Source organism: Pseudoliparis swirei, chromosome 2 (assembly GCF_029220125.1).
Source record: "Pseudoliparis swirei isolate HS2019 ecotype Mariana Trench chromosome 2, NWPU_hadal_v1, whole genome shotgun sequence".
NCBI classification, from domain to species: domain Eukaryota; kingdom Metazoa; phylum Chordata; class Actinopteri; order Perciformes; family Liparidae; genus Pseudoliparis; species Pseudoliparis swirei.
Window position 1 is genome coordinate 24,002,779 of NC_079389.1, and position 10,831 is coordinate 24,013,609.

A 10,831-nucleotide genomic window follows, 5' to 3' on the forward strand; every position below is an offset into this window, starting at 1 on the left:
CAACATCTGTATGTCTTCTTACAGAGCCTCCTGCACCTCCTACCAACATGAAGGTCCTGGACAGCACCAAGTCCTCCATCACCCTGGGCTGGACCAAGCCGGTATCAGATGGTGGAGCGCCCATCATTGGCTACGTTGTAGAGATGAGGGCGCAGGGAAGTGTCAAGAAAGGAGACGACGGTTGGAAGAGGTGCAACGTGGCAGCTCAGCTGATCGTGTGCGATTTCACAGTCTCAAGTCTGAATAACGAGCTTGTGTACGAGTTCAGAGTGTCAGCTCAGAACCAGGTGGGCATGAGCCTGCCCTGTGACCTGGAGAGGGGTGTGATCCCCAGGGAGATTCTAGGTAAGCACTTTGTTGAAAGTTACTACTAGATGAGTTCATAGTCCCACACAATAATATCGGGGAGGAACTAAGGATTAACATCAATATGTGATCTGTAATTGCAAAATCAATGCTGACTCATGCACTCTTCCGTTTAACAGAGGCACCAGAGATTGACTTGGACGCAAGTTTGAAGCAGGGTCTGACGGTGAGAGCCGGCTGTCCTATCAGACTATGTGCCACCATCAGGGGTAGACCACCACCCCAGGTCACGTGGAGGAGGATGGGTATTGACAACGTGGTCAGGAGAGGAAAAGTCGACATCATTGACACCATGACTTTCCTGGTCATCCCCGACAGCACCCGCAATGACTGCGGCAAATACTGCCTGACGCTTCGCAGTCCTGCCGGAGAGAAGGCTGTGTTTGTCAACGTTAAGGTTCTGGGTCAGTACTGGTTTTCTTTCTATTATGCATATAGGTTCAACTGAGTTGCGGTCAACAATCACAAAAAGTGCTGAAGTCATACAACAGTTGAATCAAAATGAAAATGTCATGATCTATTTTTCCCTGACAGACACTCCGGGACCCGTGGTGGATCTGGAAGCCACCGACATCAAACAGACATCCGCCATGCTGGTCTGGAATCCTCCAGAGGTCGATGGCGGCAGCGAAGTCACTCACTACATTGTTGAGAAGCGCGAGATCGACCGCAAGACGTGGGCGACTGCCAAGGCCGAGGTTGAGAAGGATAAGATTCCCTTCAAAGTCAGCGGTCTCATGCCGGGCACAGAGTACTACTTCAGAGTCACGGCGGTCAATGAGTACGGCTCTGGAGTTCCCAAGGTGTCACCCACTTCCTACATGGCCTCCGATCCTGTCAGTACGTATCATCTCGTAGTCACACGATGTGACACCAGAACTCAAGCGCTCAGTTGACAGCCTTCCTTTCTTTCTTTTTCATTTGTTATTAGAACTACTTGAACACACCATGTCTGTTTCACTTTTTCAGGCAAGCCCGATCCTTGTGAGAAGATTGAAGTTCTGGAGATCACCAAGAACAGTGCCGCAGTCGGCTGGGTGAAGCCCGCAAGAGATGGTGGTGCCAAGATTGATGGTTATGTCATTGAATACATTGAGGTCAAGCCTCCTCCAGAGCCTCCAGCACCTGTGGAGGTTTGTCTTGTGACTGCTGCAATCATTTGTTGTTTTACATTTTTTTAAATCAGGTGTTTTGTTGTTTTACTATAACCATTTAGGTTAGGACGCATGTTAATGCATATGTATTTGTATTGTTTCAACTGAATTGATGATGGGTCAAATATGAACTACCTACAAAAGGTGAAATACCTTTTCTAACCTACATTTATTTTGTCAATTATTTTTATTTTCGGTATATTTCTATATAATTCTGTGAATTTTGGGCACTTTTGCAAAACGAAATCGCTTCCAAAAGTAACAAGTTGATTAATAGTTGCGGAATTGTGTTGCTGTTTGACGGATGAATCGACTATGCTCTTTGTTCAGCAAAAAACAATCCTCACTGCCATTTTTCAAATATATATGATCTTATAAAATTGAGTAATTTCAGTTGTTGTCATATTATTGACGACATCTACTCTTCAACCCTCCATTTTCCACAGGTTCCAGAGGGAGAGGAAGCTCCTCCACCACCTCCACCTCCAGTGGTAGAGGATGAGGATGAGGATGAAGAACCTGAAAAGGAACTGTGGAACGCCTACACCACGGTGAAAGGTTTGACAATCAGCATCAGCGGCCTGAAGGAGGGCAAGAAGTACAAGTTCAGAGTGGCTGCTAAGAACATCATGGGCCAGAGCTCGTTCACTGAGACCAGGGAGCCAATCGAGATCAAGGAGCAGATGAGTAAGTCATTACATCAGATTAATAAAATAAATACATTGTTTTTTTCTTTCTCGTGATCATGTCTTAATTGTTACTGGTTACCGTACTGGTGATACCAGTAGCAGGTAGCAAAGTGATATACAGGATTGACTCTACATATGTGCACTACTTATTATCTCAAAGCGGCTCTCAGCTGACCTCGATAATATCTCCAATCTAATGAGTCAAATTATCCACACCTGCAGTGGAACCAAAGATCGTCATGCCAGACACAGTGAGCGCCAGAGCCAGAGCCAAGCTCAGAGTTGAGGCGCTGGTTTCCGGAAAACCCACCCCGGCCTGCAAATGGATGCGTGGCGAGGACGTGGTGGTCCCGTCCAGCCGTCTGGCCGTGCACCAGTCTGGCAGCGTCTGCGTCCTGATCATCAAAGACGTGTCCAGAACTGACAGCGGAGAATACAGCCTGGTGGCTGAGAACAGCTCCGCAAAGGTGGTCGAGACCCTGAAGATGGTCATTCGAGGTCAGTGTTATTCACAATGGGATAATAGGATGAAAATGAAATCAAGTTAGAAGATAAAATTACAGGCAAAATGACTTGATGGAGATTCCTCATGTTTGAATACGACTTTTCAGACATCCCCGGCGCTCCCGAAGGCCCCGTAGAGATCAGCGACATTGACGCCGACGCCTGCTCCCTATCCTGGAACAAACCATTAGAGGACGGAGGCAGCAACATCACCAACTATGTGGTGGAGAAATGTGATGTGACTCGAGGAGACTGGGTGTCGGCAACCTCTTCTGGTCAGAAGACCAGTTGCAGGCTTGGGAAGCTCATCCCTGGGAAGGAGTATGCGTTCCGTATCCGTGCTGAGAACCGCTTCGGGGTGTCGGAGCCTATTCAGTCTGAAAGGATGGTTGCAAAGTTCCCCTTCAGTAAGTGACATATGTCAACAGTGAGGTCCTTGATTAGCCTCAGGTGTATGCATCGAGCTAAAGTGGACCGGTTTCATCATTAGAGATAATATTCTGTTTTTTTGTCCCAGATGTTCCGAGTGAGCCTCTCAACTGCTGTGTCAACAAGACCAACAAGGACTGTATGTTCGTTGCCTGGGATAAGCCCGAGACCGACGGCGGCAGTCCCATCACGGGCTACTACATCGAGCGTAAGGAGAGGAACAGTCTTCTGTGGGTGAAGGCCAACGACACTGTCGTACGCACCAATGAGTACCCATGTGCCGGGCTCATCGAGGGCCTGGAATACATCTTCAGAGTGTCCGCCATCAACCGCGCCGGCCAGGGCAAACCAAGCAAGAAGACTGACTTTGTCACGGCTAGAACACCTATTGGTATGTTTGTCACCTCCACAACACCACCTATGTAATATACTTTATTTTATAATTGAATCCTGTGACTTATGCATATGTGATTCTTTGTTTTACAGATACTCCAGGTAAACCTGAGATCCTGGATGTAACCAAGAGCTCGGTCACTCTGGTTTGGACCCGTCCCAAGAACGACGGTGGGAGCAAGATCATTGGCTACTACGTTGAGGCCATGCGGGTGCCAGGCGACACTTGGATACGCTGTAACACCAGCAGCCAGAATGTCCCAAGAGAGGAGTATACCGTAACTGGTCTGGAGAGAGACCTGCAGTACCAGTTTAGAGTCATCGCCAAAACCGCTGTCAATATCAGCAAACCCTCTGAGCCCACAGATCCCGTGTTGGTCTGCGCCGAGAATGGTGAGAGGTTTTGATGTTACAGCCCTGACCAGGCTGATAAACCTTGATCTAAAACCTAGAAATTCTCTCAAAAATCGGAGTCTTATCACATCTTCATCTCGTCTCTGTAAACACAGTTCCTCCGAGGGTGGAGCTCAACGCTAAGATGCAGAAAGGTTTGAAGGTGAAAGCCGGAACCACAATCCTCCTGGAGGCTGAGGTGTTCGGTAAGCCGATGCCCAGAGTGACATGGAAGAGAGCTGATGACAACCTGAAATCAGGTGAAGGCCAGACCCTCAGCCACACGAGGAATCACTTCCAGCTGGAGATGACGGAAGTCACCAAGGAGCACACAGAAACCTACATCATCCTGGCCGAAAACGCAAGCGGCTCCAAGACCGCCGAAATCCAAGTCAACGTCCTGGGTGAGTGCTTTCATCTTTTCTTTAGAAATGTCTGTTGAAACACAACCAATATATAAGTTTACATTTTTTATTTACGAGCTGTATTCGAATTAATGCATGATGTGCACACGGCTTCACCATCAACACGTTGTGCACAGTTGGGTGATCTTGCATTATTCCATGTCTCCTCAGATGTGCCCGGCCCTCCTGCCAGTGCCAAATGCGTTGAGGTGTTTGCCACCAGCATCAAGATGTCCTGGGAGGCTCCTCTGAAGGATGGTGGCGCTTCCATCAGCAACTACACTTTGGATAAGCGTGAGACTAACAGAGCTAACTGGGCCCAGGTCTCCGCCAAGATCAAAGGCGATGTCCTCGAGTTGAATGTGGAGAAACTGATTGAGGGTCGTGAGTACCAGTTCCGAATCCGTGCTGAGAACACATGGGGAGTCGGAGACGCCCTCATCACCAAGCCTGTAGTCGCCAAGAACCCATTCAGTAAGTTCATTACCAGCATTTTCTCCGGGTACTGCATTACAACATCAATGATGCTCAAGAATATTAGAAACCTAAACGGTGGTGTTATTTACAGCTGTCCCCGGCCCTTGCGAGGTCCCAGTGATCACCAATGTGAGCAAAGATCGTATGACAGTGAGTTGGAAGGAGCCTGCCAATGATGGAAAGTCCACCATCCTGGGTTACGTGCTGGAAAAGAAAGAGGTCAAGGAGGTAAACTGGACAAAGCTGACCAGGAAGCCCATCACAGAGAGGAGCCTGGAGGTCATAGGCCTCACAGAGGGAGCTGAGTACGAGTTTAGAGTCAGTGCCGTCAACGTGGCCGGAGTGGGCAAGCCCAGCCTGCCCTCCGCTGCCACCACTGCACAGAATCCTATCAGTGAGTCCTATAACCTCAGAACACTTTGCAGAGTTTGTTCTTGTATTTTTGCTCACAGAGATCAAAGATTCTCTGAATGGAAACTAACCGGTGTGAATGTGCTCTTTTCCAGCTCCTCCTGGCCCTGTTGTGAACCCCGGTGTGATAGACACAACCAACAGCAGCATCAGCCTGACCTGGACCGCGCCCGCCAACAATGGTGGAAGTCCTGTCATTGGATACCTGGTGGAAAGCAAGAAGGCCGACACCACAGACTGGACCCGCTGCAACGTCCCCAGGAACCTGCAGGACACCAGCTACACCATCGAGAACCTCATTCACAAGGCCGAGTACCAGTGTCGCATCAGTGCCGTCAACAAGGTTGGCTTCGGCGAGCCAGTTGAAGTACCCGGCAAGCACGTTGCCAAAAACATCATCAGTACGTATGATTTACATTTCTTGAACTGCATTTATAGAAACGGAATAAGATAACAATAAGACCTCTATCTCACACGGCCACTCATACAACTCTGTGTGTGTTCCTCTAGTTCCTCCGGAGGCGGAGCTGAGTGCTGAGCTGAAGGAAGGCCTGGTGCTGCACGCCGGTGCGACCATGAGGCTGCACGCCATCATCAAGGGCAGCCCTATTCCCAAGAGCACCTGGGCCAAGATGAACACCAACATCAAGGACCGCCAGGGCGTTGTCATTAAATACACCAACACTGATGCCCTGGTGGTGGTGGAGAACGTCAACAGATATGATGCTGGCAAATACATTCTAAACCTGGAGTGCTTGGCTGGCATAAAGATGTACACCATCGTCGTCAAGGTTATTGGTGAGTGAAGGACTAGCATTGTTCATTCACTCAGTGAATGCATTCATCAGTGGTTGTGCTCTGCGGTGACTGGTTGCCACTCAGAATAAGGAATATGTTGCAGGTTACAGTCCATATGAGACACTGTTATGACGTGGTGTTGTACCTCTCCAGATACTCCCGGCCCACCAGTCAACCTCACGGTAAAGGAGTCAAACAAAGACAGCGCCTCCATCTACTGGGACCCCCCTCTGCTCAACGGTGGCTTTGAAGTCACTCACTACATCGTGGAGAAGCGTGACACTGAGAGGAAGGCCTGGTCCATCATCTCCACCAACTGCACCAAGACGTTGTTCAAGGTGCCGGACCTGGACGCCGGGCGGTCTTACTGTTTCAGAGTGTCGGCGGTCAACGAGCTCGGCGCTGGAGAGTCTTCCGAGACAGCTGACGCAGTCAAAGCATCTGGTGGGTTTGATGACGGATGAGGATTTTGTGCTTCCCTCGTTTTTTTGTTCTTGCAAATCTCATACTCACTGTGCTCATTTGTACTTTTCCAGAGGAGCCTGGGCCTGTCATGGACTTCAAGACTCTGCTGGTTACCAAGTACTCTTGCACTCTAAGCTGGAAGAAACCTCTCACCGATGGTGGCAGCCGCATCATCTGCTACGTGCTGGAGGTTCTCAATGGCGAAGACAACTACAAGGAGCTAATGAGGTCTAAGAACATGCAGTACAGCGCCAAGGACCTGGTGGAGGGCAAAGAGTACAACTACAGAGTCAAGGCTGTGAATGACTCTGGAGACAGTGCCGTCACAGAGCTGACCGTGGTCGCCAAAGACCAGATCAGTAAGTGACCATCCATATTCATTCAGAGTGACAGAGAAATAACGATTGAGAATTTGTGAAAAGGTTCCCAGTTCTTAATTCAGAGCATAGAGATTGTCTCCCAGCGGCTCTCAACACGGCAATGGCTGAGCCAGTGGCTAGCAGCTACCAGTCGATTGGGAGGATTTCTCTTCTATATGTTTACATAAATCAAAGTTGTTTGATGAGATATTAATGATCTAAATATTGTTTCATGAACCTTTTTAACGTCAAGTTGTGCAATGCTCCTTCTGTCTGCAGTTCTTCCCAGCTGTGACCTGAGGGAGCTGCCCAACATGTGCTACATCGCCAAGGAGGGCAGCATCGTCCGTCTGAAGATCCCCATCGTCGGCAAACCCACTCCCAAGGTCTCCTGGAAGAAGGGAGACGAGGACGGGAACCTGACAGACAGCGGTCGAGTGTGCGCAGAGTCTTCTGCAGTCAACACCACCCTCCTGATCAGGGACTGCCAGAGGAGTGATGCTTCCAAGTACACCATCACCCTGAGGAATAGCGCTGGATGCAAGGAGTCCGCTATATTCATTAGGTAGGAATCAAACTGTGCAAGGGCGGAGGATAGAAGTGCACATGAAGAATAAGTGGATATCAAACAGAGTAACAGAGGTAGAAAAAGAGTTCAATCCCTTGTCTCCTTTCAGGGTGGTGGGTAAGCCCGGCATTCCTATTGGACCCATTAAGTTCAAAGATGTGACGGCCGACGGTGCTACGCTGAAGTGGGTCGCTCCTAAGGACGACGGTGGCTCAGAGATCACAAACTACATCCTCGAGAAGAGGGACTCGGTCACCCACATGTGGGTGACTGTGTGCTCCACTGTGGAGACCAACACCATGAGGGTGACTGGTCTCCATGAGGGCACAGAGTACATCTTCAGAGTGTGTGCTGAGAACAAGTATGGCATTGGAGAGGGACTCAAGTCCGATCCACTTGTTGCTAAACATCCATTCAGTAAGTGACTGAACCCGATATGTAAAAAGTAGTGCTGTGAAAAATAACTCGTTAACTCAGTTTATTAAATTACAGGTTTAACTAGCTTTGTTTTTTTAACGCATTTAACGCATGCGCAGAATGAGCTTCCAATCCGTCTGTTGTTGGTCGTCTCTCCAGCAGCATGTCATTCTGTCTCTAGTGTCTCGTTAACACGACTCCGATCTCCGTTTCGCGCGCCGCAGAGCTCGGATGCCGCGTGTGGGCGCACATCGGGACGAAAAAAAGTCACTTGCACCCCCCCCCCCCCGTCAACAACTCTTCTCGGAGCTCTTGCCTGTCTTGAGAGCCCTGTAAATGTATATATGTGATTAATCATGATTAATCCACAGAAGCCTGTGATTAACCTGATTAAAAATTGTAATCGTTTCACAGCCCTAGTAAAAAGCTCAAAGTTTAAGTGTTGAACTTAACTGTATGATGTGTCTCCTCCAGATGTTCCTGATGCTCCTCTTCCACCTCAAATCATGAGCATGCGCCACAACTCTGCTTACCTGGCCTGGTCTGACCCCAGGAAGACCGGAGGGTCTCCCATCACAGGTGCAGTCAGCTTGAACATTTCCCTTAACGTCTGTTTTTTTTCCTTAAATTATTTGACATACATTTAATCAGTGATTTGTGACATGCTATTGTAATCCTGAAAAACAAAATCTTGTTGCTAAAAAAGTTACAAAAGCTAACAAGAAAGTCTCCATGTCATCAACACACTGACAGCCTCCTGCCAAAGCCAACATGTCCATTATTTACTGAAACAACTCACATGGCTGCTGTCAAGATAGTAGCATAGGTAGGTAGACAGGTAGATATGGAGGTAGACAGACAGATAGACAAGTAGGTAGACAAGTAGGTATGGAGGTAGACAGGCAGATAGACAAGTAGGTAGACAGGTAGGTATAGAGGTAGACAGACAAGTAGACAAGGTCGGCAGGCAGGTAGACAGGCAGGTAGACAGGCAGGTAGCCCAACCAATCATCGCAATCTCTCTAAAAGAAATGATTGAACAGTTTCTTAACCTCCTGTCACAGGTTTTCATATTGTTCTGCTCGGTGTGATTTGATTCATTGGACGCTTTCAGGGTTTAATGAGAATTTAAAAACAACATCATCAGCCTAAGAGGTGAATGTGAGCTTGATGTGGATTTTTGTTTTTCCCCCTTGGTGCTACATTCAGGCTACCACGTTGAGTTCAAGGAGAGGAACAGTATGTTGTGGAAGAGAGCGAGCCCGTCTGCTCTGAGGATGAAGGAGCACAAGGTAACTGGGCTGACTGAAGGTCTGGAGTACGAGTTCAGAGTCATGGCAAACAACCTGGCCGGTACTGGCAGACCAAGTGGTCCCACCGATCCACAGGTGGCCCTGGATCCCATTGGTAAGTGTACGGGTGGCCACAAGTTACAACAAATGACAAATTCTATCAAATGTGCAACAATGCATTAATATATGTGTATCTGTATCATTAGATCCTCCTGGGAAACCCGATGTGATCAGCATCACGCGGAGCACCGTGACCCTGCAGTGGACCGAGCCACAGTCCGATGGCGGCCACAGACTAACCGGCTACATCGTGGAGAGGCGCGACCTGCCCTCTAAGATCTGGGTGAAGGCCAACAGCATGAACATTGTGGACCCTGCATTCACTGTCACCGATTTGCAGGAGGGCTGTAAATATGAATTCAGAATCAGGGCAAAGAATTCCGCCGGCGCCATCAGCCCACCCTCCGAGCAGACAGACACTATAATCTGCGCAGATGAATATGGTGAGATATAAAAGCACCACTGAGATATTGTCTCACTCGCATCTCAATATATCTTCAATGATTATCTCGGCACAATGCGTGATCAATTAAGTCTTTCCTCTCTCATCCAACAGCTGCCCCAACTATTATTATTGAAGCTCAGGTAAAGGAGGGTCTGACCGTCCGAGCCGGCGATACTATTGTCATCACCGCCACAAGCATTTTAGGAAAACCTGCACCAACCTCGTGCTGGTCAAAGGGAGGAAAGTATTTCAAAGCCTCTGATCTTGTGCACATTGAGACCACTGCAACTTCCTCCACTCTGTCCGTCAAGTATGCCGGCAGGAAGGACTCTGGGGAGTACATCATCACTGCCAGCAATCCCTTCGGTGTCAGCGAAGAAACCATCAACGTTACCGTTCTGGATGCTCCTGGAATTCCTGGACCCATTGAAACCAGTGGTGTCTCCTCTGAAAAAGTGACTCTTACCTGGACAGCTCCCACCGAGGATGGAGGCTCTCCTATCAAGTATTACACCATTGAGAAGAGAGAAACCAGCCGCCTGCTCTGGACTATCCTGGAGGAGAAGGTCATCGACTGTCATTATGTCGCTACCAAACTCATCCAAGGCGATGAGTACTTCTTCAGAGTCTCTGCTCTAAACCAGTACGGGACCGGGGAGGCATCTCACTCTGAGGCAGTCAAGATGGTTGATAGATTCGGTATGTGCAGTTAGTTTCTCAATGCATCTTATATCCTACATTTGTGTTGAATTGTTATGCAGATAAAATGTCTCTGGAAGAAGAATAGAGACTACTTAGACTCATCAACGTGTTTCTTCTCATTTTGTTTGTAGGTCCTCCTGGTCCCCCATCTAAACCAGAAGTCGGCAACGTCGATGGACATTCAGTCACCGTGACCTGGAGGAGACCAGTCGAGGACGGAGGAAGTGACATCATAGGTTACTGTGTTGAGAAGAAGGAGAAAAAGGGCATGAGATGGGTCAGGGCATCCAAGAAATCCCTTACTGAGCTCAGCTATGAAGTCAGCAGTCTCACTGAGGGCATCGAGTACGAGTTCCGTGTTCTTGCTGAGAACAGAGCTGGAATTGGAGAGCCAAGTGAACCATCTATGCCTGTCAGAACAATAGTTGCTGCCTGTAAGTAACAAGAGTGTGTCAGCTGTGGCAAACAAACCCGTGAATCCAATCACACATTCATTCTGATGCTG

General features: G+C 48.5%; 1 protein-coding gene across 1 annotated transcript in view; it reads left to right on the forward strand.

Annotated features, from left to right (window-relative positions):
* LOC130205281 (titin-like) overlaps positions 1 to 10,831 on the forward strand; it is a 174,640-nt gene that overhangs the window by 118,541 nt on the left and 45,268 nt on the right. The window contains 23 exon segments of the mRNA XM_056432542.1: positions 25 to 345; positions 486 to 770; positions 901 to 1,206; positions 1,336 to 1,499; positions 1,967 to 2,207; positions 2,432 to 2,707; positions 2,821 to 3,120; positions 3,231 to 3,533; positions 3,629 to 3,928; positions 4,045 to 4,332; positions 4,504 to 4,806; positions 4,901 to 5,203; positions 5,316 to 5,621; positions 5,731 to 6,018; positions 6,172 to 6,462; positions 6,555 to 6,842; positions 7,122 to 7,407; positions 7,520 to 7,827; positions 8,302 to 8,406; positions 9,037 to 9,234; positions 9,326 to 9,622; positions 9,736 to 10,323; positions 10,458 to 10,760. Of these exon segments, the coding sequence (XP_056288517.1) occupies positions 25 to 345; positions 486 to 770; positions 901 to 1,206; positions 1,336 to 1,499; positions 1,967 to 2,207; positions 2,432 to 2,707; positions 2,821 to 3,120; positions 3,231 to 3,533; positions 3,629 to 3,928; positions 4,045 to 4,332; positions 4,504 to 4,806; positions 4,901 to 5,203; positions 5,316 to 5,621; positions 5,731 to 6,018; positions 6,172 to 6,462; positions 6,555 to 6,842; positions 7,122 to 7,407; positions 7,520 to 7,827; positions 8,302 to 8,406; positions 9,037 to 9,234; positions 9,326 to 9,622; positions 9,736 to 10,323; positions 10,458 to 10,760 (6,648 nt within the window).